The 27,403-nt window shown below is 43.4% G+C and overlaps 2 protein-coding genes across 3 annotated transcripts; both read right to left on the reverse strand.

The window, feature by feature from the left end:
• Positions 1–6,600: 6,600 nt before the first annotated feature.
• Positions 6,601–19,419, reverse strand: LOC149525776 (maestro heat-like repeat-containing protein family member 2B). 2 transcript variants are annotated; one of them, XM_089776371.1, is made up of 4 exons: positions 19,318–19,419; positions 11,838–13,482; positions 9,276–9,428; positions 6,601–8,051 (listed from the first exon to the last, which is right to left on the reverse strand). In XM_089776371.1, the coding sequence occupies exons 2-4, from the start codon at positions 11,844–11,846 to the stop codon at positions 7,782–7,784; spliced, it is 432 nt and encodes a 143-aa protein (XP_089632497.1). In that variant the 5' UTR covers positions 11,847–13,482; positions 19,318–19,419; the 3' UTR covers positions 6,601–7,781. The 2 variants fall into 2 exon arrangements, with proteins under 2 accessions (XP_089632497.1, XP_089632499.1); XM_089776373.1 differs by lacking the exon at positions 19,318–19,419 and having other exon boundaries at positions 11,838–13,724.
• Positions 19,420–20,341: 922 nt separating this feature from the next.
• Positions 20,342–24,616, reverse strand: LOC142824850 (maestro heat-like repeat-containing protein family member 2B). The gene is made up of 5 exons (XM_075916638.2): positions 24,575–24,616; positions 23,263–23,415; positions 21,626–21,748; positions 21,132–21,211; positions 20,342–20,672 (listed from the first exon to the last, which is right to left on the reverse strand). Exons 1-5 carry the CDS (start codon positions 24,614–24,616, stop codon positions 20,357–20,359), a joined length of 714 nt encoding a protein of 237 aa, XP_075772753.2. The 3' UTR covers positions 20,342–20,356.
• Positions 24,617–27,403: the final 2,787 nt, after the last annotated feature.

Here is a 27,403-nt window from a genome sequence, read left to right on the forward strand (position 1 = left end):
TTCTACGAGGAGTAACGCCTCGTTCGAATTAAGTAGTTCAAATTAAGGGCTGTGTAGCCACTTAATTCGAACTAGTTGGAGGCTAACCCTAATCAGGTTGCCCTGATGGCCACTCTGGGCCAAACCAGGGAAACTTTTCTGCCCCTCTCTCAGCCCCAGAGCCCTTAAAGGGGCACGGTTTGGCTACAGTGCCTGTGCCAGTTGCAAGCCTGCCAGCACCCAGCCAGCAGACCCTGCACCTGGCATGGCATGAGCCAGCCACCCGCTGCCACCCAGCCCTCCGCCTCTTCCCAGGACCAGGTTGGCGGCTCCTAGGAGCCTGCCCAGGGCCACAAGAGGCAGGCGCCCGCGTGGTCTAGTGCGGAGATCGTGGACATTATCGAGGTTTGGGGGGGAGGCCTCCAGCGTCCACGACCTCCACACTAGGCACAGGAATGCAGCCGTCTAGGGCAGGATAGCTGCCAGCCTGGCCACCAAAGGCCACATCCAAATCCAGGAGCAGGTTTGCATGAAAATCAAGTTGTTCCAGTGAGACCCCCGACCCTGAGCCCTGCGCTTAGAACATAAGAACATAAGAATGGCCGTACTGAGTCAGACCAAAGGTCCATCTAGTCCAGTAGCCTGTCTGCCGACAGCGGCCAACACCAGGTACCCCAGAGGGGATGGACCGAAGACAATGACCAAGCGATTTGTCTCGTGCCATCCATCTTCAGCCTTCCACAAACAGAGGCCAGGGACACCATTCCTACCCCCTGGCTAATAGCACTCCACGGAACCAACCTCCATGAATTTATCTAACTTCTCTTTAAACTCTGTTATAGTTCTAGGCTTCACAGCCTCCTGTGGCAAGGAGTTCCACAGGTTGACTATAAGAAGAACTTTGTGTGAAGAAGAACTTTCTTTTATTAGTTTTAAACCTGATGTCCATTCATTTCATTTGGTGTCCTCTAGTCCTTATATTATGGGAACTAATGAAGAACTTTTCTTTATGCACCCTCTCCACACCACTCATGATTTTATAGACCTCTATCATATCCCCCCTCAGTCTCCTCTTTTCTAAGCTGAAAAGTCCCAGTCTCTTTAGCCTCTCTTCATATGGGACCTGTTCCAAACCCCTAATCATTGTACTTGCCCTTTTCTGAACCCTTTCCAAGGCCATATCTTTTTTGAGGTGAGAAGACCACATCTGTACACAGTTCTGAAGATATGGCGTACCATAGTTTTATACTTCCCCTCCTCCTTCTTCCCCTGGCTTCCCCCTTCCAGCTCCCTCCTCCCAGGTTTCCACCTCCCCTCTCCCACCCTCTTTCTTCCCCTCTCCCACCTCCTTTTCCCAGTCCCCCAGAGGTTAACTCACCCCCCCCCCCCGCCCCCAGTTTTGTTAAATAAAGAGAGTTTCTATTTTTGAACACGTGTCCTTTATTTTTTACATCAGGAAGAGGGGGCTCGGGAAGGGTAAGTGGAAGGAGGTGAGGGAGGAATGGGGCACGAGCCCCCGATGGGGAGGACTGGGGTGGCTCTGCGGGCTCCTCGGGGTGGAAGCTTTCCTGTAGGGCCTCCTGGATCCTGACAGCCCCCTGATTGACCTCCCCCAGATGGCAGCCTGCGGCAAGTGCAGCCGGGCTGATGGTCGAGTGCTGTAATGTGCCGAGGGCATTCAGGGCACTCCAAGACAGAACTGCTTTGCTGTCCCCATCGAGTTAGACAAGCAAGCGGGGAATCCTGAGAACTGTCTGTCCGGGGTGGGGGTCGGGTCCTTTTAAGCACAGCCCTCGGCTAGCCTGAGGAAGCAGCTCCACACCTTAAGTCCTAACCTGATGCCCTGACGGCACTGGTTCTGGCCAGCCTTAACTTCGGTTCAGGGTCCACTCAATGTGGACATGCTATTTCGAATTAGCAAAATGCTAATTCGAATTAGTTTTTAGGTCTAGATGCACTCATTTGAATTAGCTTATTTCGAATTAACTAATTCGAATTAAGTTAAATTGAATTAGTGCTGTAGGTTAGACATACCTTATTTGCGCAAAATCTTGCCAATGTAGACGTAGCCTATCTATATCCTTCTCACTCTCTCTTAACCAGCAACTAGAATAGGCAGCTAGGCCAGGCTAGTATAGACCCCAAAAATAACAAAGAGAAAATGATTAAGAAAGGTGTAATGAAGTTCCTTGTGAGATTTCCTTACAAAGGACACATTCTACTATCTAAAATGAATTCCTATGAAGTGAACTGTACAACTCCTCAGAGAAAGGTAAACAACAGATAACAGCCTAATGGTGGAACTGCTCATACCTGAGCAAAGAAAGCTGTGCTGGTGCCTCGCTGATTTTCTGATGGGGAATTTACCCAGGGGAGGAGGCTCTGTATGATCTCCACTGTTATTAGTCCAGATCTTTGCAGAACACTGGAAGACAAAAGGAACCACTTATGGGGCAGACTGTGCACTTCAAAAGCTTAGCTGCTATGACCATACAACTCTAAAACCTACGCATGGAAGCTCTGTGTTTCTCACCCAGGACACCCCACACAAAGCTATACCTGAAAGTTCCCTGTCAGTCACTCTATTTGTTGCCGATCCCTGAGGATGAAATGCTGTCTCCTAGATCTCTTACCTCACCAGCAAACACACCCCCTCGTGGTGAGTCTGCGGATTTTCAAGAAGCATCCAAGTTCTCTGCTTCCAGAGTGTTCTTATCAGCTTCTCATTCACAGCCTTGAAAAGCACAGCCTCTAATGCTTCAATAGAAAGCCTGGGGGAAAAGAGGCACAGAACTGTAGTAACCAATAGAAAGGCACAGCCTAAGCAGTCAGGAAACCCCAGTTACTTGTCAGGGCTGTTGTTCATTGACAGTTCATCCATTGACAGTATCCTGGGGACCACTGTTTTTGGAAGGACTTAATTCCAGGAGGTATTTCAGTCTCATACATCTCATATTACTAGTGTTGCTATGGACAACATTTTGCAGTCACTTTCTCCTATCTGCAAGGCGTATGGGCACTAGCACAGTACAGTAATATGGAAAAAATTCACAATCAGACCCCAAAAGCTGGGACACAGAGAGATTAGTGATCACTAATGGATATTTTGGGGCCCTATCTCCAGCGAGATGTGACAGGGTGCTGAGAGCTTGTACTTGGGGTCAGCACTCTGGTAACTACTAGTACTAATTAGCTTCCCCAGAGAAAGCCTAATTGGATAGAAATGTACCTGATTGCCTGGCTAGAGTGGGGCTATAGAATCAACAAACCTATTATCCCATTAATAAGGAATCTGCCTAAAGGGACACACAGAGGAGTGTTTGAGGGAAACAGAGAGCAAAAGAGACAAATGCTAGGAGAGCCTTTCAAAGGGAGTTCTCTGAATGGAAACACTTTCCCTCCATCTGGAGGAGGGACTAGAAAGCTGAGATATAATGTAACGGTGCTATGCATGGACAGGCGGATTAAAACACTGCACATAGTCTACACATCGGTATGTACAGACAAGAAAGTCTCAACACGGGCAACGACTCCTCCGAAGTTTGGAGAGTTTTATGACAGGAAATGGAAACCAGCCACAGAAGGTAGCGTTCTGCAAAGTGGGGCCTGAAAATAACCCTGATGTAGTTTTGGCTACCCTTAAAAGAGCAGCAGGTGGACCTGCGAGACACAGAGCAATGTGTGCCCTTCAACTGACACCACACAGCAGTGCGGATGGGAGGAGCTGCTGGTGCAGGACACTGGTTCCCAGGCATGACAGGGCCATGCGCCTCTCTGTTGGTCACAATGGCTCTTGGGAGCAGAGCCCTGTGGATGTGCAGAACCCAATGTCTATCTGCAGATCTCCGTGTCCAGGGGTAGATGTTTGTATTCGCGCAGGGCTCTAACCATTTTTTGCCTGTATTCTAACTCATTATCACTGACATCTCTGTTCTTTGATAATATACCAGTTCTTGTTTTCCCTATAAATACATCTAAGTGTTGTATGTTTTCCAGAGCTGAGTTCTAAAGTATAAGTGTAAGCAGGGCAGTGTGTGCTGAGCTTGTGTTTCTCTGTTTGGTTTAGTTTGGTGTTTGTTTGTTTGTTTGTTTGTTTGAAGGAGCTTCTAAAAGGTTTGAAATCTAGAAGCCTATGTTAATTGGCTGAGCCTCAGTGGGGGGAGGGGCTACCAGAGCTATATAAGCCTGTGAGTCCGCGAACAGGGAGCTTGGAGAGGGACTTTGGAGTGGGAGTTTAGAGGGCACTAGTGACTTCTGATCTTCTTTAAACCTAACTTTTATAATAATCTATATTCCAGAGATTTAATAAGCCCAGTTTTTACTTAAATTTATTCATAAAAAAATGGAGACAGAAGCCCAGCAGCAGAGTGGGGGCTATCCTGTTTATTACGTCGAGTGTAACATGTATGATTACCTGCCCTGTGGGCGAGTGGCGTATGTGTGCACCTGTTGCAAGGAGCTCCTGGCCCTCAGAGACCGAGTTCGGGCTTTGGAGGCCAGGGTGGCTGAACTGGAGGAGCTAACAGAGGTAGAGAGCTATGTTGATGAGACTTTCCAGGGCACTGTAGTACTGTCCCACCTCCAGTCTGAGAGTCCCAGTGCTCTTAAGGAGGATGAAAGTCTCAAGGGAACAGAGAATTCAATGGGAGCAGAGGGAAACCATCCCGTAGTTGGGACCCTCCTTCCCGAGGATGTTGCGGTATCCTCTCGCACCAACGATACCTCTGAGGGGGAGGGAATGCCAGATGTTAGGAAGAGGCAGGTGTTAGTAGTGGGTGATTCGATCGTTAGAAACATAGATAGTTGGGTTTGTGATGACCAGGAGAACTGTATGGTCACTTGACTGCCTGGTGCAAAGGTTGCGGATCTCTCGAGGTATCTAGATAGACTTATGTCTAGTGCTGGGGAGGAGCCGGTGGCCGTGGTACATGTAGGTATCAATGACATAGGGAAGGGTAGGAGAGATGTCTTGGAGGCCAAATTTAGGTTGCTAGGAAAGAGACTGAAATCCAGGACCTCTATGGTGGCATTCTTGGAAATGCTTCCAGTTCCACGCGCAGGACCAGGTAGGCAGGCAAAGCTTCAGAGTCTCAATGCGTGGATGAGAAGAGGGGTTTGGATTTATCAGGAACTGGGGACACTTTTGGGAGAGGGGGAGCCTATACAGGAAGGATGGGCTCCACCTAAACCAGGGTGGAACCAGACTACTGGCACTAAACATTAAAAGGCCGTAGAGCAGTTTTTAAACTAAGAGATGGGGGAACGCTGATTGGTGCGGAGATGCACGTACATCGCAGGGAGACTTCTCTTAGAGGAGAATCCGTTGATAGAGATTCTCTAAGCTGTAGTCAGAAAGAGAGGACAAAGAGACTGAGGCCTGAGGAGGCCTAGATAGTAGTGTTTGTATTGCCAGAGGTTGGTGGTTTCAGGGAACTGACCTATAGCAAGCACAAACAAGACTTTCTCATATTAAAAGCAGGTGATGGTAAGGTGCCTCATAACCCTGAGAACTCCTGGGGAGTGTCACACAAATGGACTGGGATTCTCTTTGTTTTGCTCCCTTTCTTCTAATTACCTGCAAGGGTTGCCCTCACATAGTTGTTGTCCTTTTCTGAATAACCTCCTTCCGCTGCTCATCCTGGGCAAAGGCATCTTTTGTCTTAGGGTTTGGCTGATCTGCTGCAGGAGAACAGTAAACAACTCCGGGAACAGCTCCTGCACAGTTTTGCTCAGCTGCAATGCTGACACCACTTCAAAGATGGCACATGTTGCCTGAAAGGAGAGCATGGTAAAAGAAGAGGTCTCTTCCTAACACTATCACACTCTCTCCCCTTCTGATACCTGCTGGACTAAATTCTCACTCCTGTCACTAACTTGATGAATGACCGAGAGCAATTCACTCCATGTGTGCCTTAGCGTCCCATAGCTGTAAAAATGTGTACGACCTATCAAAGCATGTTGTGAGTTGTACAAAACATCTGCAAAGCACTGTAAGAAATCTGATTCAAAGACTTTCTAATTGCCAGATAGTATTAAGTGAATCAGCCACATACTCTAAATCTGCCATCTGTTGTTCCACAGAAAGCACAGCTGGAATCCAGGAAACAGTACTTCAGAAAAGAAGTGCCCATATGACAATATTATACCACTCATCTAGCTTTCCATCAGCATGTTTGTCACAAGGCAGAGAAATACATGTCTGTCGTCTAACTTACTGTGAGAGGTACAGCAGCTGCTAAATGCAGGTCAGTTTTTGTCTCTGAGGTCATCCTTCCTTCTTGGCTTGTTGGAGTCTTTATTTTTTCTATTAGGACCTTTAGGACTTGAGGGGCGAGCAAGGGATCTGTCCCCAGAGATCTCCACAGCTCAGTGGTGTCACTGCAATTTAACATAAGTTATATGTGACCCCCTGGAGACTTTTGTGGCTCTGACTATATGCATCATATTCAAGTAAAGAACACATTTTCTCCTTGACTATGATCAGGGCTCACCAACCACGCTGTCCGGCGAACTGTGCATGCACAGATCGTTCTGCGCATGCACAGGTCGCCCGAACCCGGCTCTTCCAGGTTACAATCTACACGCCATGGGTGAGTAGATTGTATTATTTGTCAAGCCCTGCCTATGATGAGCAAGTTCAGAGTGCTGTCCTCCTTATATGGTCCTCATGTTTTACATATTGAGTTTCTAGTTACAGAACTAAGTTAAGTTACATTTCAGGTTACATTTCTACAGTGCATGACTATTTTGGGATCCTGGAGGTATCCCGAAATAGCTACCCCACATTTACACAAGCAGCCCGTTATTTTGAAATATTTTTCAAAATAATGGGCACACTATTTTGCCATCCCAAGAAACTTTGTTGCATGAGGGATAAGGGATGGCTTGAAATAGCGCATTATTTCGACATTTGGTGCTGTGTAGAAGCACCACATTACAAAATAGGCTATGCAAAATATGATACGCAATTTGCGGAGTGCAAATTGTGCATCTTATTTCAAGTTTAGGGTGCTGTATAGACACAACCCTAGTCTTACTGCACCATAACCATTAATGCTAGACTTCAGAAGGAAAGGACACAGAGCTCTAATCACAGTTCCTGTTTTCCTACTTCTCAGTAGATATGGAATCATGAGCATATGATGCCCAAAGATCTGGGGCCTGGGAGACAAGTTGAAGAAAGAAAAATGATCTTCCTACTAACTGGATGTACAACTACGAGAACAAATATTTGTGGCTAGCCCATGACCTCTTCACAAATGGCATTCCCTGGCCTCTATTTGCCAGAATGGGCATGTTCTGTTCACTCCCTATGGGGCACCTGGCATTGGCCACTGTCTGAAGACAGGATCCTGGGCTAGATGGACATTTGGTCTGACCCACTACAGCCGTTCTTATGTTCTTAGATTCCAGCACTGATGACTGATAATTCAGCTAGGGATGTTTGAATGAAATGATAGATATGCTTACCGCCCTGTCTTTAAGTACCAAGAATGACAACTCCATTCCAGCAGCCATACCCTTGCTGATACCAAAAGCCTGGTACCCTATCCTGGCTAATCAGCCAGGAATTTGGATTTGAAGCTTTCATGCTACCAGAAAACGAACAGTCACTGGCAATTTCCAGGGTGATGTTAGTTCAGGGGTCTGGAGAGGCAAAAATCCACTCCAGTGATGCCAGTAAAGGGAAGTCTTTAGGATGCCAAAGCAACTATTAATTAATGGAAACAGAATGACACTTAATTTCTCCCTGCACCCACCTTGACATGGTCTTGGACCTTTCTGCAGAAAGACCCAAGCTATTAACCTTTAGGAATTATCTCAAACTGTCTGTGGCTTAAATGAAGCCTTACATCTTCCAGTGAAGCCGTGGGATCCATGGTTACCAAAATGAACACTGTAAGGAGCAGTATATACCTGTCCATCGGCAGATGTTTGATGAGGAGGCTGAAGATCACTGCCTCTAGGTGATGGTGAGCAAGAATGGACACTGACTCCACCAGGAACTGCCTCAAGCTACCCTGCTTGATGGTAGGCATATAAATATATATTCTACTCAGGATATCTGACACCTGGACAGAATAAAACCAGAAAAAATGTCCCTTTTCCATTCTCTCCATTCATTCTGCAGAACCAAAACGTTTATTTAGTCGTTTAGCAATTTGCTGTTCTTGTAGAAAATCCTCCCTTCAAAAAACAAGTATTTAGACATGGCTGCATAGATTTAACCCACAAAAATTATACATATCTCTGCGCATACCTGGCTGCAACACCGGGTTAAGACATGCTGAGGCCCGAAGCTATGTCAAGTTAAAGAGGCCTCATTGCATTTCCAAAAAAAACATGTATTATTCTAACAGAAAGGAAAATGAAAATAGAAATAATAAAGTTATCTATCTATCTATCTATCTATCTATCTATCTATCTATCTATCTATCTATCTATCTATCTATCTATCTATCTGTACATAGGCAAAGAGGCAAGTAAAAACTAGCAATTTTGGGGTATTTTTAGAGACCCCTCATTATCTGAGGCCCTAAGATGTAGTTCACTTAGCTTGTCTCTTGGGGCCGGATATTCTCTTTTTGCATTTTACTCGGAGTCTAATTTTTCCAAGCCTTTCATGGCTGGAAACTGTGACAATAAGATAGACAAATAATCAAGCATCTTCCTTTTCACTTGGGGTACGGTTACACTAGCTCGTTAGTTCGAGCTAGGTAGGGTAATGAGGGCAAGCAGAGTTGCAAATGAAGCCCAGGATTTAAATATCCCAGGCTTCATTTGCATGTTCCTGGGTGCTGCCATTTTAAAATCCCCCTTAATCCGAACACCGTGCCCGCGGCTACATGCGGCACGGAGTAGGTAGTTCTAATTAAAGATCCTAATTCCATGAGGAGTAACGGTAGTTCGAATTAGGATCTTTAATTTGAACTACCTAGTCCATGCCGCATGTAGCCGCGGGCACAGAGTTCGGACGAAGGGGGATTTAAAAATGGTGGTGCCAGGGAACATGCAAATGAAGCCCGGGATATTTAAATCTCGGGCTTCATTTGCAACTCCGCTTGCCCTCATTACCCTACCTAGCTCGAACTAACGAGCTAGTGCAGATGTACCGTTAGATTATCTCTGTCTTCTGCTGTTGATTCCCCCATTGCCTGACTCAGGATAGGAACACAGATGGAATTAACTTCCAATCCCAGGGGGAGAAACAGCAAGACTTGTGTTCACTGCAAATGATGGCAAAGACCTGAAAGCCTGCAGGTTAGCCAGAAAAACCTCTCCAGCTTCTATTTTACCTCATCCAGCATGGCACCTCCACACTCCTTCAGGATGATCTTCATCCACAGACCGGCTGCTGTGGCACAGGAGGGACTAGCAGACAGCATACCATCCAGTATGGCCTCAATAAAATCTGTGGCTTGGTCAGAGGGAAAGTACTTACTAACCACCTGTGGACAGATCAAAACCAGGAAAGATTGCAATGATAGTCGGCTCTAGTACTTTTAAGAAAGGAGGCCTAAGAGCTGTATAGGAAAATATGTATTCATCAGCAAATTGCTAATTGGGCTCATATCTGGCAAGGCAGTTGCAATTAAAATTTTCTCTGTAATCTTTCTAGCTACCACATCTCTATTCTACACTAATAATATCAGGTTAGATCTTAGGTTGTACAGTTAGCACAACATTGTATGGGACAAACAGGATGTAAATTTCCAGTTTATATTCTATGATGTACATGACATCTTTTCACAAAATATAAAAATATGCAAAGAGATGCATGCACACAAATATAGGTTCAGGTAAACACACAAGGTGCCAAGACTGGTTTCTCAGCTTGATGTCCCGCTCACATATTTCCCCCCTGGATGGATGGATGGCTGGATGGATGGATGGATGGATGTGCGCACGCACATGCATGGGCATGTTCATGCAACTGTCTGGAATCTGTTTTTTACATGGCATTCATAGCATATACCTATGAAAAGCATGTTACTGATTACACATGAATGCCTCACTCCCATAGCTCGCTCCAAGTGTGGAAAGACATCACGAAAGCATAAAACAATCATGGAAACATAGAATACTAGGACTGGAAGGGACCTTGAGAGGTCATCGAGTCCAATCCCCTGCCCTCATGGCAGGACCAAATACTGTCTAGACCATCCCTGATAGACATTTATCTAACCTACTCTTAAATATCTCCAGAGACGGAGATTCCACAACCTCCCTGGGCAATTTATTCCAGTGTTTGACTACCCTGACAATTAGGAACTTTTTCCTAATGTCCAATCTAAATCTCCCTTGCTGCAGTTTAAGCCCATTGCTTCTTGTTCTATCCCCATAGGCCAAGATGAACAAGTTTTCTCCCTCCTCCTTATGGCACCCTTTTAGATATCTGAAAACTGCTATCATGTTCCCCCTCGATCTTCTCTTTTCTAAACTAAACAAACCTAATTCCTTCAGCCTTCCCTCATAGGTCATGTTCTCTAGACCTTTCATCATTCTCGTTGCTCTTCTCTGGACCCTCTACAATTTCTCCACATCTTTCTTGAAATGCGGTGCTCAGAACTGAACACAATACTCCAATTGAGGCCTAACCAGCGCAGAGTAGAGCAGAAGAATGAATTCTCATGTCTTGCTCACAACACCCCTGTTAATGCATCCCAGAATCATGTTTGCTTTCTTTGCAACGGCATCACACTGCTGACTCATATTCAACTTGTGGTCCACTATAACCCCTAGATCCCTTTCTGCCGTACTCCTTCCCAGACAGTCGCTTCCCATTCTGTATGTATGAATCTGATTGTTCCTTCCTAAGTGGAGAACTTGGCATTTGTCTTAAACTTCATCATATTTACCTCAGACCATTTCTCCAAGTCATTTTGAATTATGACCCTATCCTGCAGATTAGTCGCAACCCCTCCCAGCTTGGTATCATCTGCAAACTTAATAAGCGTACTTTCTATACCAATATCTAAATTGTTGATGAAGATATTGAACAAAACCGGTCCCAAAACAGACCCCTGTGGAACCCCACTTGTTTGCCTTTCCAGCAGGATTGTGACCCATTAATAACTACTCTCTGAGTATGGTTATCCAGCCAGTTATGCACCCACCTTTTAGTAGCCCCATCTAAGTTGTAAATACCTAGTTTATTGATAAGAATATCATGCGAGACTGTATCAAATGCCTTACTAAAGTCTAGGTATACTATATCCACCACTTCTCCCTTATCCACAAGACTTGTTATCCTATCAAAGAAAACTATCAGATTGGTTTGACATGATTTGTTCTTTACAAATCCAGGCTGGCTGTTCCCTAGCACCTTGCCACTTTCCAAGTGTTTACAGACGATTTCCTTAATTACTTGCTCCATTATCTTCCCAGGCACAGAAGTTAAACTAACTGGTCTGTAGTTTCCTGGGTTGTTCTTATTTCCCTTTTTATAGATGGGCACTATATTTGCCCTTTTCCAGTCCTCTGGACAAGGGAAAATGAATGGTGCACAGCCACTAGAACAGTCACTTAGGGTACGTCTAGACTACAGGCTTCTGTCGACAAAGAGCGTCTAGACTACATTGAGTTCTGTCGACAAAGCAAGCTGCTTTGTCAACATGGCAGTGTAGTCTAGACGCAACCCTACAGGCAATAACACCATCTGTCGACAGAACTCTGTCGACAGAAGGTGTTATGCCTCGTAAAATGAGGTTTACCAGCGTCAAGAAAACTGCTGAGTTCTGTCGACGTTATGTTGACAGAACTCAGCGGCAGTGTGGACGCAGGTATAGTTTTGTCGACAAAAGTCCACTTTTGTCGACAAAACCCTGTAGTCTAGACACACCCCTAGTGTCTGTTACCTTAGCCATTTTGCAAGATGCTTGAAACAGAGCCTCAGGGTCTGGAGTTGTTAGTGCCTCACGGAGACATCTCAGCTCCTCCTCTGCTGACCCCAGGTTTCTGCACTGACCTAGGATAGAGAAAAGGAGAAAAAGTATGGCAACATTTAATAAAACTGAACCTCTGATCCATAGATAATCATACAGGCGGATCTATGGGGGTATGTTATTACCAGCTGTGTGTGAAATTTTGGCCCCACTAAAGCCAATGACGAAATTCTTGTTGACTTTAATGGAGTTAGAATTTTACCATCAGGCTATGTGTGGACTATATCCCTTTTTCGGAAAAGGGATGTAAATTAGACGTATCGCAATTGCTAATGAAGTGGGGATTTAAATCTCCCCCACTTCATTAGCATAAAAATGGCTGCAGCTTTTTTCGGCACGGAGCTTTGCTGGAGAAAAGCGCCAGTCTAGATGCTGATCTTGTGGAAAATTAAGCCTTTCCCGAAAGATCCCTTATCCCTCCGAAAAAGGGATGTAGTCTAGACGTAGCCCCTATGTCTGAAAGTTAACAGTAATGGCATGTGATTCATTGTGATTCATACAGGATTAAACAGGCACTGTATTCTGTGTGGAGCATCTTTCTCTGTATATCTGGTTTCAGTAGCCACTCTGCTCTCAGTATTTAAATCTAATCTCTTAGTCAAGCACAACTCATGTAGATTGTTCTGAGGTTCTGATTTGGAGGAGAATCCCTCTACTGAACTCTCATTGTAAAAGAGATGGGGCTGACCAAAAGCTTAGGTAGGAAACCCAGGCTCTTCGCTCACTTCTAAATCATGAACTGTCTCTTTAAGGGAAAGCTGTCCTGCTCTGTCATCTCCCTCTCCCCACCCCACTCTGCAGAGGGGGGGACATATGGGCATATGGCAGGGGAGAGAGTGTGTGTGAGACAATGTGTGTGTGTGTGTGTGTGTGTGAGAGAGAGAGAGAGAGAGAGAGAGAGAGGGACATGCTGGCTGCCAGAGAAATCTTAGAAACAGTGCACTGCCTCTTTAGATAGGCACTCCGTTACTCACCATACTTCAGACTGGAGCAGCACTATTGTATGTGTCCCTCTCCCCAAACTCTGCTCTGCAGAGATGATGACAGGGGCAAAGGGGTCACCCTGACTTCTGCACGCCTCCCTGCTCACCTCCCCTCCACACACCACTAGCAGCAGATAGGATGGAGCAAGGTCGGAGAGGGGCAGCTGAACACATGCTGCTGGCATGCTTGCTAATCAGCTGAGCGCTCCAGACAGAAATTCTGGGGAGAAGGGCAGATCTGGCCTGTGTGCTATATTTTGCCCACCCTCTAATATTTGCAGATTATTTATTATTTGTGCAGTTCTCTTCCAGCAATGTACTTACAAGGCCCCAATCATTCTGTTATATAAGTGTCGCTAACAAGACAGAAAGAATTACAGATGGAAAAAAGGGTCATTACAACAATGAAAGAAAGTGAAGAGTTACTTACACCTGCTCATGGTCTCCTCACCTTGTATATTGAGAATACAGTTGATACAGTCAACCACCCACTGACGCGATGAGGTAATTGAAGCACAGGTATATGGTGCTAATAGCCCAATCAGATATCCAAAGTGATCAAAAGTTTCCTGAGGCTAATTAAAAAAGAATGAAGAATGAAAGTTCTCCGGCTATACTGGACATTATTTGCCTTCCTTATTGTGAACTCCATTACTGTACCTGGGTACGGCACATTGGAAAACATAATCCTTGTTGTACATGCAAATTGATGGGGTCTAAATTAGCTGTAGCACTCAAGAAAAATCTCAGAGTCATTGTGGATAGTCCTCTAAAAACATCTGTTCAACACGCAGCTGCAGTTAAAAATGCTAATGGTATGTTAGGAATCACTAGGAAAAGGGATGAATAATAAATATGATAAATAATAATAAATTAGCAATAGGGATATATTACCGACCACCTGACCAGGACAGCGATACTGACATTGAAATGCTGAGGGAGATTAGAGAGGCTACCAAAATAAAGAACTCTATAATAATGGGGGACTTTAATTACCCCCATATTGACTGGATACATGTCACCTCAGGAAGAGAAGCGGAGATAAAATTTCTCAATGGCTTAAATGACTGCTTCTTGGAGCAGCTGGTGCAGGAACCCACAAGGGGAGAGGCAATTCTCGATTTAGTCCTGAGTGGAGTGCAGGATCAGGTCCAGGATATAACCGTTACCGGACCGCTTGGGAATAGTGACCATAATATAATAACATTCAACATTCCTGTGGTGGGAAGAACACCTCAGCAGTCCAGCACCCTGGCATTTAATTTCAAAAAGGGGAATTACACCAAAAATGAGGAGGTTAGTTAAACAGAAATTAAAAGGCACAGTGACTAGAGCAAAGTCCCTGAAAGCTACATGGAAACTTTTTAAAGACACCATAACAGGGGCCCAACTTAAATGTATACCCCAAATTAAAAAACATAGCAAGAGACCTAAAAAAGAGTCACCGTGGCTTAACCACCATGTAAAAGAAGCAGTGAGGGACAAAAAGGTATCTTTTCAGAAGTGGAAGTCCAATCCTAGTGAGATAAATAGAAAGGAACATAAACACTGTCAAATCAAGTGTAAAAATGTAATAAGAAAAGCAAAAAAAGATTTTGAGGAACAGCTAGCTAAAAACTCAAAAAGAAATAACAAAATGTTTTTTTAAGTACATTAGAAGCAGGAAGCCTGCTAAAAAACCTGAGGGTCCCTTAGATGATTGAGCTATAAAAGGAGCAATCAAGGACTATAAAGCCATTGCTGAGAAACTAAATGATTTCTTTGCTTCAGTCTTCACGGCTGAGGACGTTGGGGAGATTCCTGAATCTGCACCGTCCTTTGTGGGTGATGAATCTGAGGAACTGTCCCGGATTGAAGTGTCATTAGAGGAGGTTTTGGAACAAATAGAAAAACTTAATGTTAACAAATCTCCGGGACCGGATGGCATTCATCCAAGGGTTCTAAAAGAACTCAAATGGGAAATTGGTGAGCTATTATCTGTAGTTTGTAACCTATCCTTTAAATCGGCTTCCGTACCTAATGACTGGAAGGTAGCTAACGTGACACCAATATTTAAAAAGGGCTCTAGAGGCGATCCTGACAATTACAGACCGGTAAGTCTAACTTCAGTATCGGGCAAATTAGTAGAAACAATAGTAAAGAATAAAATTGTGAAGCATGTAGAAGAGCATAATTTATTGGACAAAAGTCAACATGGTTTCTGTAAAAGGAAATCCTGTCTTACTAATCTGTTAGAGTTCTTTGAAGGGGTTAACAAACATGCAGACAAGGGGGATCCAGTAGTTATAGTATACTTGGATTTTCAGAAAGCCTTTGACAAGGTCCCTCACCAAAGGCTCTTGTGTAAATTACATGGCCATGGGATAAGAGGGAAGGTCCTTTCTTGGATTGAGAACTGGTTAAAAGACAGGAAACAAAGGGTAGGAATAAATGGTAAATTTTCAGATTGGAGAGGGGTAACTAGTGGTGTACCCCAAGGGTCAGTCCTGGGACCAATCCTTTTCAACTTATTCATAAATTATCTGGAGAAAGGGGTAAGCAGTGAGGTGGTAAAGTTTGCAGATGATACAAAACTGTTTAGGATAGTCAAGACAGAAGCAGACTGTGAGGGACTCCAAAAAGATCTCACCAAACTGAGTGATTGGGCAACAAAATGGCAAATGAAATTTAATGTGGATAAATGTAAAGTAATGCACATCGGGAAAAATAACCCCAACTATACGTACAGTATGATGGGGGCTAATTTGGCTACGACAAATCAGGAAAGGGATCTTGGAGTTATCGTGGACAGTTCTCTGAAAACTTCCACGCAGTGTGCAGCGGCGGTCAAAAAGGCAAATAGGATGCTGGGAATTATTAAGAAAGGGATAGAAAATAAGACCCAGAATATCTTATTACCCCTGTATAAAACTATGGTACGCCCACATCTTGAATACTGTGTACAGATGTGGTCTCTTCACCTCAAAAAAGATATTTTGGCCTTTGAAAGGGTTCAGAAAAGGGCAACTAAAATGATTAGGGGTTTGGAACGGGTCCCATATGAGGAGAGGTTAAAGCGACTGGGACTTTTCAGTTTAGAAAAGAGGAGACTGAGGGGGGATATGATAGAGGTCTATAAAATCAAGAGTGGTGTGGAGAGGGCTGATAAAGAAAAGTTATTTATTAGTTCCCATAATAGAAGAACTAGAGGACACCAAATGAAATTAATGGGTAGCAGGTTTAAAACTAATAAAAGAAAGTTCTTCTTCACACAGCGTGTAGTCAACCTGTGGAACTCCTTGCCAGATCAGGCTGTGAAGGCTAGGACTATAATAGAGTTTAAAGAGAAGCTAGATAATTTCATGGAGGCTAGGTGCATGAAAGGCTATTAGCCAAGGGATAAAATGGTGTCCTTGGCCTCTGTTTGTCAGAGGCTGGAGAGGGATGGCAGGAGACAAATCGCTTGATCATTGTCTTCGGTCCAGCCTCTCTGGGGCACCTGGTGCTGGCCACTGTCGGTAGACAGGATACTGGGTTAGATGGACCTTTGGTCTGACCCAGTACGGCCGTTTTTATGTTTTTATGTTCTTATGTTCTTATGTTCTTATCATGCCACTGTTTCAAATCCATGGTACACCCACACCTTGAATACTGCAAGCAATTGTAGTCCTCCAACTTAAATAAAGTTAGGTTATAATTGGAAAAAGTTCAGAGAAAAGCAACAAAAATGATATGGGATATGGGACAACTCATACAAGGAGAAGTTAAAAGGACTGGGACCATTCATCTTAGAAAAGAGATGCTTACAGGGGGGTATGATAGAGCCATATAAGATGATCAGAGATGCATGATATGGGTGTCCCTATATCTCTGACTGCCTGGGGCTGGGACTGGACAACAGGGGAGAGATCACTCAACAATTGCCTTGTTCTGTTTGTTCCCTCTGATGCATATAACACCCACCACTGTCAGAAGACAGGATACATGAACCATTTGTCTGGGGGATCCAGAATGGCCATTCATGTTTTATGTTCTTATCTGATTAAATAGAAATAGAAATTCAACTTTAACAGCCTGAGAGTATAAGAATGCATCTATGACACTGACACAGCCAACCTATGTGTGACCCACAATAACTTAACAAGCGGCACTGCAATTGTATCAAGACAAGTCACTTATATGTTATTTCAAAGGGTGTGCCTAGACTACTGAGTTTTGTCGACAAAAGTGGACTTTTGTCGACACAACTATACCTGCATCTACACTACCGCTGAGTTCTGTCGACATAACGTCGACAGAACTCAGCAGTTTTGTCGACGCTGGTAAACCTCATTTTACGAGGCATAACACCTTCTGTCGACAGATTTCTGTCGACAGAAGGTGTTATTGCATGTAGGGTTGTGTCTAGACTACAGGGTTTTGTTGACAAAGCAGCTTGCTTTGTCAACAGAACTGAATGTGTCCAGACCCTCTTTGTCGACAGAAGTTTTGTCGACAGATACTGTCGACAAAACTTCTGTCGACAAAACCCTGTAGTCTAGACCAGGGGTCTCCAAACTACGGCCCGGGGGCCGGATGCGGCCCGCGAGGCTCTCTCATCCGGCCCGTGGAGACCTTTTTGGATTCAAAGGCAGAAGAAGTGAGATTGTTTCAAAACCCATTTGAAGCAGATGTGGCCAGTTGCCCAGATGAACTGCAGCTGGAAGTCATTGAGTTGCAAGCAAATGACCTCCTTAGGGACAAGTTCAAAATAGGACTGGTGGGTTTTTACCAGTTTTTGCCCAAGGAAGACTTTCCTAATGTCAAAACTTTTGCATCAAGGTACCTTTCAATCTTTGGAACAACATACCTGTGTGAACAAACATTTTCAAGAATGAAATACGTGAAGAACAATTTGAGAACAAACTTGTCCGATGATAATCTCAGGTCACTGTTGATGTTAGGGACAACAAATCTAAAGCCAGAAATGTCTGCTATTTTGGCATCCAGGAAACAATTTCACCATTCACACTAATACAGGTGTTTACGTGTAGTGTATCAATGTGTTATTAAATAATAACTGAATAAAATAATATTAAATAAATAATTAAAAACAACATCCATGTTTTGATTGTTTTTTATTTGGACCTCAAGTGTGTAGTCGGCCCCCGAACTGCTGTTTGATAGTTAATGCGGCCCTCGGGCTGAAAAGTTTGGAGACCCCTGGTCTAGACGAACCCAAAGAAAAGTCCTAGACTAGCGATCACCAACATCATGCATTTTGGTAATAGATATGAAAGGTAGATGTTATGTATTATTGTCTGTATTTATATCTTGCTAGAAGTTTAACATAACCAAATTAGCTTGTAGATTCCAATTCCTTTTCATGTCTTAATTGCCTTAATGATATGTAACTGTCTTCAGTTAACCTTAAGATCAAAGATATAAGACAGTACAAGAAAATATTTTTTACATTGCCTTCAGCTTAACTATCTGTGTTGTAATGGAAGACCACGATCGGCTAATTACCTTATGTGAATGACTATCACCCATTTACCAGTGTATGCATAGGAAATAGAAAATTAACTTCAAAACAAAGCACGACAGGAGATCTGCATGACCTATTCTTTCTCAGGGAGAGATCCTGCTTCGACAATTTCTGTGAGGAGGCTTGCCAACCGGCTAGAATAACTATAAAAGACAAGTTATGGGACTGATCTTCTCTCTCCAGTCTGCTTAAACTTTGAACAGGGGACGTGTAAGCCATAGGACATAGATCTTCCAAATAATTATTTGGAATAGTCTGGGAAATGCATGGAAAAACTAACAGCCTTTGCATCTAAACTGATTCTGGATGTTGACCGGTTAGCATGATTCCAGAGAGACTTTTACAAGCCAGCCGTTTATTCCACCATGGTTGTGATCCTGAACTATGAAAAGTGAAAGTCATTTTAACAAATATCTATCACTTAACCATTTGTAACTCTCTTCTTTTTCCTTTTAACAACAAATCTGATATTCGGTTATTAAGGATTGGCTGATATTTAGGGAAGACCTGTGATTCATATTAACCTAAGGATAAGTGTCTAGTCCTTTGTGATTGGTGATTATATTAGACTTAGTTGTCTAGATGGGAACCAAGGTCTGGAATGCCTAAAGGGTACTATTGTTTGGTATTTTGTTAACCAGAGTAGAAGCTCTTTTCTTACTGGTTTGGTGAATCTAATTATAAAATCACTCGTCTGGGGAACTGCCTGCCCTGTTTCTTATAGTCTGGCCTGAGTGCTGTCACAGCACTCTTATGGAAACCTTTCTCTTATGGAAGCAGAGGGATCTTAGTCACTTTGAGGCCCCAGCTGCAGGCCTAGTAGAATTTCTCATGCATTCACGTTGAATGTCAGATTTGATTTAAGTGGGGAAGTCAGCTCAAGGAAGAGTAGAACTATACTCACTGTGCTATTAACTATCTCCTGATAGGCAGTTAGCAGCCAGACACTGGCCTGCAAGGCCCTTCCTCTCTCCCACTCCTTCTCTGAACTGAGCCAGGTCTCTAGTAGCTGTTGGCAAAGCAGGAGAATGGACAAAGTTAGTACCAGAAAATCCCTCCCAAACGTTTCTTTTAAATAGGTTTGATTGTCACTAAAATCCCTCTCCAAAGCATTTAACTTCCATATAGCAAAAGATTTATATGTCTCCAAAAAGAGACCCTTGTATATACAAGTCCCAGGGACCAGATTCACCTCTGGTGTACATAACTCCATCAAAGCCAAAGGAGTTACATGAGAGATGAGTCTGGCTCTGTGTATGTGAGGGCTTCTGTAGACTGTCTGATGGCAGCTGTCTAGCACATTGCATGCAGTTTGGGGTCCGGTGCTGTGTTCTCTTTCCTGGACAGCTTCTCCCATGCTGAGTGGCAAATGACAGAGAGGAGCAGAGAAGTCTCCCCAGCCCAGCTCCTTTTATAACTTTATTTTCATACCAACGTTGCACCTAACTCCCCTCCCCTCAGCTCTTCAAACTATTCTGTTTATGTCTGAAGAGCAGGAAGTCTTTGGTGAATGAGTTTCCATACACAGAGCTTAACTCAATACTAATTCATTCCTTTTACAAGAGGTGATCAGTTCTCACTGGTCCTCTTGAATTTGGTTACTGCACTGATGATTTTCTTTCCTGTCCATGTAGTGTTAACTATACTGGAAAAACTAGATCTCAGTCCACCACTGGCATAAAATGGAACAGCTCCCATGGATTTCAATGGGACACATTCCCACTTACTTCAGGAAAAAATTGATGCTTTCTCCCTAAAATTCACCCGCTGCGGAAAATTCCTCCACAACAGAAGCTTGAGCATCATCCCTGCTATAACACAAGAAACAATTATCACCCTGGTCCTATGGGCTACTCACATGAAACATTTCCTGGAACCAGTCTGGGGTTGGTTCTTCCTCAAGCAGGATCTTCATTAGCTCACTAAGGGCTTCGAAGGAGCACTCATACATCAACTGAAACCAGAAGAGAAGGAGTGAGGCTCAACACCAGATAATTTCTGCAGGAGGTGGAGGTGAAGTTAGCCATGACTTTGCAGGGAGGCCATGTGTGGCTGCTATCACCCAGTGCTTGCTGGGCAGAGATCTCAGTGGAGTCTGCCAGAGGGGAATTGGTGTCATATACCTCTATGTGCAGAGTATCCTCTAGTTTCTTGCCTTCCTCTTTCATCTTCTCCAAGGGAGGAAGGGGAAATACACTTTTAAAACACAGATCAAGGATCTCACGGTTTTCCTCCAGGGTCAGAGATGGTTTGAGTTTGCTGTCAGAAGACAGAAAGAGAAGTCACGTGTTAGATTCAATACCATAGCCAAGTAAAACATGGGTTAAATGAATAAAGATTATCCCAATCTAGAACCCCAAATGCAAACAGCCCTTCACTTTGCAGCTGTGCACCTCTTTGTACCTCTGTTAATTATTTGCTCATCTAGAAGTAAAGCTAAAACTTCAATTCCCTTTTTAGAGGAATCCACCAGCTTCCTTCCCCCTGCCAGCTAGCCAGACACCTCCATCCCCACCTGAACTCTTCTCCGTAGTATGGCATGCCCCACAACCTCCACTCTTGTGCCTTTCAAGCACAAATCTCCAAACAGACATGACGCATTCAAACCCTCAAAACAAAAACACCATGTGAGCATCAGCCTGCTCCCAACCTGACACTCATGAATTAACAAATGAGAAGACATCACAGTGCCAAGAAATATGGCATAGAATATCCTACCACAGCTGTCCAATCGCAAACATTGCCTCGTAACGAACTGGAGACACCAGGGAATCCAATGGTTCCTTTTTAATGAAGTCCTGAAATGCATGAACAGAGACATAAAAATAGGAAGTGGGTTTGAAAGGCAGAGAAGCCTCCCCCTCACCTTCTGAAACAGGCCTTTATACCAGACCTGTAAGAAACAGACACTGTTTCAGTGGCTCTCTGCCTCAGAAATGGACCGTAGAGACATCTGCTATACACAGGTCAGCAAGCTGTATCCTGGCAACTCATCAGACACTATCCATTCCTTCCAGTTACAGCCCACAATATGCCAGCATCCCGGCCAAGCACAGTGGACCCAGCATTCTGGGTGCCAGGCAGGTAAATCATGACACTGCAGTAGTATAGCTACAGCCAATGGAAAGAATAACATCTACCCGGACAATCAGTCTCATTACATAATAACAAAATCCCTGGTAGCTCAGGCTTCAAAGTTCCTAATCACTCACCATCATGTAATCAAGGAGCTCCAGTTTGTAAGAGAATTCAAATGCCTGGGAGTCTCCAGTCTTCAAAACTGCACAGCTAATCTCTGTTGCATTCTGGATGAGGGTTGATTTCAGGTCCATGTCCTACATTTCCAGGAAAAACAAGAGGATGTGGGTGAGAAACTGAGAGAATCAGATTCCAGAAGAGTAGAAATTAGATCTAGTCTCAGGAGAAGTGTCTGCAGACCCCAGAAGACAGAGAACCCCAGCTCTACACCCATCTGAGAAAAAGAAAAGGCCCAGGTTGATCAAGTAAATCCAGGTCCATTTACACAGAGTAGTCATGACTCCTGCTTGATGTGGGAGGGAAAACAAATTTTATGCAATTTAAACAAGAAACTTGTGCATAGTAAATGCACAAGATACGAGGGCAGATTATTTAGAATTTAACTTGTTCGCAACATTGATCCCCAACACCTGAAAAACAAAATGTAAAACCGCTACTAGCAATTTCTATTGTGCCACATTATGCACATTCTACAAATATCCTGGTTAATGAACATGAAGTAGAGAGAAATCACTATTACTGACTCTTCCAAAAAAGCAGGAAATGTGCCCAGTCTGGGTGTGTTGCAGTGGACAATATCAGGGGCCATAGTTCTTAATATTTGTATTTGTGAACTACTGGAAAATGTCAACTTGGTTCATTTGTGATCAACTTTTTTTGACAATGAGAGTCTCAGTTAGGCTAAGTCTAGACTGCAAAGTCTGAAAAAGATACGCAAAGTATGAATCTTTCTCTGCTTTTCTTTCAAAAAAGGCTTTTTCGAAATTTGGAAAAACCTGCTCTTTCAAGCCATCCCTTCCTTCCTCATAAATCAAGGTTTACAGGGATGGTGAAAGAACGCATCCACTTTTCCAAAAAGTGGATGCGGTATTGCTTTTCTGGGATACCTCTGGGATCCCGGAAAAGTACTGCAGCCTAGACATAGCCTTAGACAGAGTAGAATGGAATGGCAAAGTGATGTGGAGAGATTAGAACTATGCACTGAGACCAAAATCAGGGCTGGCAAGTGGACAGCCATATATCTAAGGAGCAGAAATAATGAGCAGGCAGACAAATAGGAAGACAGATATGGGGAAAGGGAAGTAGATAGTCCAAGAAACAGTGATAGCAAATAAACTAAATACAAGCACTATTCCAAAAAGTCCCTTAACCCTCGTGGAACAAGGTTTACAGGGATGTTGGGATAGTGAGCCCGTTAGATTTCAAAATAACAGGCGCACTCAAAAGATGCGGAATAGCTATTTCGGGATACTTCTGATACCCTGAAATAGGTTCACAGTGTAAACATAGCCTTAGAGTGTTATACTGCACAGCCTGAGTGTGACTGCATCTGAAATACTATGTAACTGTGACCTAGAGAATTTCAGAAGAACACAGAAAAACTAGAGAAAATACAAACAACAGCAACAAATAAGATATTTGTTACAGCTCACACTCCATCCATGAAGGTTTTAGATTTGATGCACATGACAAACGGTTGTTCAAAGGACATTTTTAGAAAAATAAGCCCTCTCTTAGTAAACTCAGGTCCAGTGGAGGCACTGATCTAACTTCAGAGTAATATCCCCAACACTTATGCAAAAACTCTTACTTGGCAACCGGTTCTATAATGGTGTAGGATGTTCTCTGTGATGTCTGCCTCCACCCGAGACAGAAGTTGCTCTTTTGGAGCATGCATAGCCACTTTGCTGTATGTCAGCATCAGCGTGCTGCGGGTCTTGGCTCTTTTCCCATGATGGTAGTCCTGGACAATTGGAAATGTCACAAGAGACAATTACTTCTGATTCATTTTGCCTTGAAATTCTGATCTGTTGCTGACTGAGGAATTGCTTTTGGCAGCGATAATAGCTTGTACTTGAAAAATGTATTTAAGCCAAACCATAACTGCGTGAGGCACAGAGGTATTGGTGTCTCAAACATACTGATTGGATAATTCTGACACAGAGAGCCCAAAGTTTTGACCCTACCCCAGTGAAATAAATGGGAGATTTGTCATTGACACTGATAGGCACAGAATTAGGTGCTAAATGATATGCCTAAATCTGCACAGTGAGTAAACAGCAAATCTGGCAATGGTGGCCAAGAGACCTAATATGCTGTTTTATCCTCTGGATAAATGGTTCTCAACCAAAGGTACGCAGAAGTTTTCGAGGAGGACAGATCAGATCATTTCGATATTTGCCTAGTTTTAGAGCAGGCTACCTAAAAAGCACTAGCAAAGTTACAAACTAAAATTTCATACACACAATGACCTATTTACACTGCTCTATATACTGCACATTGAAATGTAAGGAACATATTTATATTTAAATTAATTTATTTATGAAATGGCGTATGGCATATGAAAATGGGAAATTAAGCAATTTTTCAGTAATAGTGTGTTGTGACACTTTTTTGTATTTTTATGCCTGATTTTCTAAGAAAGAAGGTTTAAAATGAGGTGAAACTTGGGGCACACTAGACAACTCAGATTTCTAAAATGGGTATATTAGTGTGGAAAGTTTTAGAACCGCTGCTCTAGAGCACAGGGTCCATAACAGTTGTCCAGAGAGCAGGTTGGTTAGTCACATGTTGCTTGCAACACCTCCTCCTTTACAGCTACTAACCTGGATTTAAAAAACAGCTACAAATACATTCAACACTTTTCCATATAATTAACTGGTATAGTTCCTACACACTGTGCATAGGAGAGGCATTCAAGCCATGAAACATCAGATGCTAAAAATCAGTTGAGAGAGACACGGATCCAGACTGTGCTCCTCTCTGCTTAAATGTAAGCATCACACAGAGCACATCCATTGGGGGACAGGGTTAGCTGACCAATGAGACTCTACCGGGGGCAGGAGATACTGTCTCTAGTTTAGAGGGAGAGGAAGTTTGAGAGAACCCCCTGGCTCCTTTACCTTCAGGTGACCAATAAACCCAGAAATCGTAAGTTTATCCATTGCTGCCCCAAACTCCTGCAGTGTGTTCAAGATGAGGTCCAAGTGGCTCTCGGCAGAGAATGCAAGGATGGAAATGACTCCCTGTTACTCAAGAAAAATATTGGTTAGTGAATCTGACCAGGTGCCCAATAGACCCCCACAAGTCAATTCCTTTCACCCAAAGTAGTGTAAAGTGCCAATTAGGCCTGAGACCTATGGGAGGGGGGAGCAAAGGGTGAGTGAAATAGCAACAAAGAGGACATGAAGCAAAATGGCATCTGTCCCAGGACAACTGAGAGCTGAGTTGCCCAGGGGACATTCAGAGGGTACATGATAAGGTAGGGAGAGGGACAGGGTCCTTACCAGTCTATCAGGGGCTTCCATGTAATCTGTTTTCTTCAGAAACTTCTGAATCTGTGATTTAATATGGACCGGGTCCTGACAAACTGCCAAGCAAATTCCTAGTGCCTTATACAGGAAACACTGAAAGAAAGAGGCCAGCATTGAGATATCAAGAACACCACATGCTTGTCAGTATAGAACCAACCCAGCAACACACACTGACACAGGAAAAAACAACCGAGCCAAGACCAAGCACCCCTGCTGCAGACACATCCCATCATCTTCCGCCACCCAGTTAGGGAACAATTCAGTACCAATAGCTGCTCCAAGCAAATGCCAGCAGGGGAAGAGCAGGGAACAAGCAAACACAAATTTTATACACAAAAAAACCAATGAAGCAGAGAGAAGTCTCATGCAGCCCTCCAACAAGAATTCCAAGAGCAATTAACTAGAAACTAAACCTTAACAGAGAACAAACCTTCTCTTTGGAGGGGCTGGCATAGCCGGCCATCTGCTGGCTCAACTCAGAGCTTAGCTGGCTGCTCCAGGCATTGTCATTTATCTGCTCCAGAGATGTTCTGAGGAACTGTGTGTAAAACAAGAGCTGGTTTATTGAAAGAATTTTTGGTTGGGGCTTGAGAGTTTTTTCCCTTCCTTGTTCTCTGTTGTAACCATTCCAATATTCAGGCGTCATAGAAAGATTATTTCCCTATTGAGAACTATGAGCATTGACAACCCAGACTTCCTCTGCCGGTTGTTCTTTAACCTTTGCCTTATGATTCTGCTCAGTCCCCAAACTCAGATGCACAGCAAATTGGAGAATGAGATCTGACCATTGATTTTATAGCAGACAGAGGATAGGTCTAGTGAACTTTGATCAATGGGCCATCATTAACAAAGAGCCAAGCACCTTCTCTGAAGTGCTACAGACTCTTCATAACACTTTCTGCGGGTATGCAGGGTTGTGAGGTATCTCACTACCACCTGCCCTTGGCATGAGGAAGCATTCTCTATGCCTGCCAGGTGTCAGCTCCTGACTCTGCCAGACACAGGAAATGCAAGCACACCCTTCTCACCCGGACCCAGCTTTGCTGTCCTGCAGATAAGCAATAGGCATGCTTCAATCATCACACCCTCTACATATTCCCAGAAGGTCCAGCCCCTGTTCCACTGGACACTCCCAGAATTCACAGGTTTACTACTTACCACCTTACTATTTTCACCTCAGCATCACTGATCCATTTAACACACCGCTCTTAGGTGCATATACAGTGAAAATAAGTAGAGTTTCATTCACAAAGAATGGAAATTTGAGAAGCAGCAAGCAGAATTAATGTAAACAAAGATTACGTAAAAGCAAAATCACCACACACTTCCTAAAGGTTAAACTTAGATAACCAAACATTCCTCTGTCTCACAAAGGATAGCTCTCCCAGCTTGAAGCACCCAGACCAAATGTGATCCTCCTAAGTCAAGCAAGTTGGCAGCTTATTCCCTAGATGAAGGATAACTGGTACAGGATACCTCTGGACCTCCCAAAATAGTTTCAAGCATCTCACTAGTAAACAGGTATCCCCTATTGTTTGGTTTTCTTGGATAGAGTCGCCTCTGGAGACTTTGCAATCACTTAATTAGAATTTTCTCAGTCAATTAACATCCATTGTGAATAATTACTCAGTCTACATACAGCCAGACAAAGTTGCTTTTCACCTTCTGGTGACCAGCCTCAACTCATAGACCTCAAAAGCATAAATTTTCAGTATACATCCAGAAGTAGTATTCCCTCTAAGGCTACGTCTAGACTGCAAGCCTCTTTTGAAAGAGAACATCTAGACTGCAACCACTTATTTCAAAAAAGCGAGCCGTTTTTTTGAAAGAGAGCACCCAGGCAATCTGGATGCTCTCTTTCGAAAAAGCTCCATTTGCATTCAATAAAGCCTTTTTTCAAAAAAGCCCCATTTGCATTCAATAACACCTCTTTTCAAAAAAAGGCTTTATTCCTTTTAAAATGAGGTTTACCGCGGTCGAAAAAACGGCTGCATTCTTTCAATTTAATTTCAAAAGAATGCAGTGGCAGTCTATATGCAGAGGAAGTTTTTCAAAAAAAAGGCCACTTTTTTCGAAAAAACCCGGTAGTCTAGACACACCCTGAGATTTCCGATCCATGAACGGAATGAGTTTTGTCTTGTGCGCTGCTGTGGCACCTACCAGTTATTAACATACATATATATACTGTATATATATATGCAGTCTTTTTCTTTCTTCAGACTGCCATCATATTCTCTCAAATCATAACTTTTTAAAAAGTGTGCAGAAAAGAAATGTCTGTTCTTTTTAAAGTTTGCAAAACATTATGGTGATACTTAAAATAGTGTGCATTCTAACCTACTTGAAAAAGCACATTTGTACAATTTAAAAAAAACCTCTTAAAACCCCCAAAGCAGTTGAAATTTTAAAAATTCAGGT

The sequence above is a fragment of the Pelodiscus sinensis genome, chromosome 1 (assembly GCF_052426305.1).
Source record: "Pelodiscus sinensis isolate ZL-2025 chromosome 1, ASM5242630v1, whole genome shotgun sequence".
Lineage (NCBI taxonomy): Eukaryota > Metazoa > Chordata > Testudines > Trionychidae > Pelodiscus > Pelodiscus sinensis.

Coding starts and splice junctions, on each gene's coding strand:
- LOC149525776 (XM_089776371.1), bottom strand. Junction 8,052..9,275: donor GAGGTGCCATGCTGGATGAG/GTAAAATAGAAG, acceptor TATTCTGTCCAG/GTGTCAGATATCCTGAGTAG.
- LOC142824850 (XM_075916638.2), bottom strand. CDS start 24,616: ATGGATAAACTTACGATTTCTGGGTTTATTGGTCACCTGAAG. Junction 21,212..21,625: donor AGCTCCTTGATTACATGATG/GTGAGTGATTAG, acceptor CATGCATTTCAG/GACTTCATTAAAAAGGAACC. Junction 20,673..21,131: donor TTTGCGATTGGACAGCTGTG/GTAGGATATTCT, acceptor GTCTTCTGACAG/CAAACTCAAACCATCTCTGA.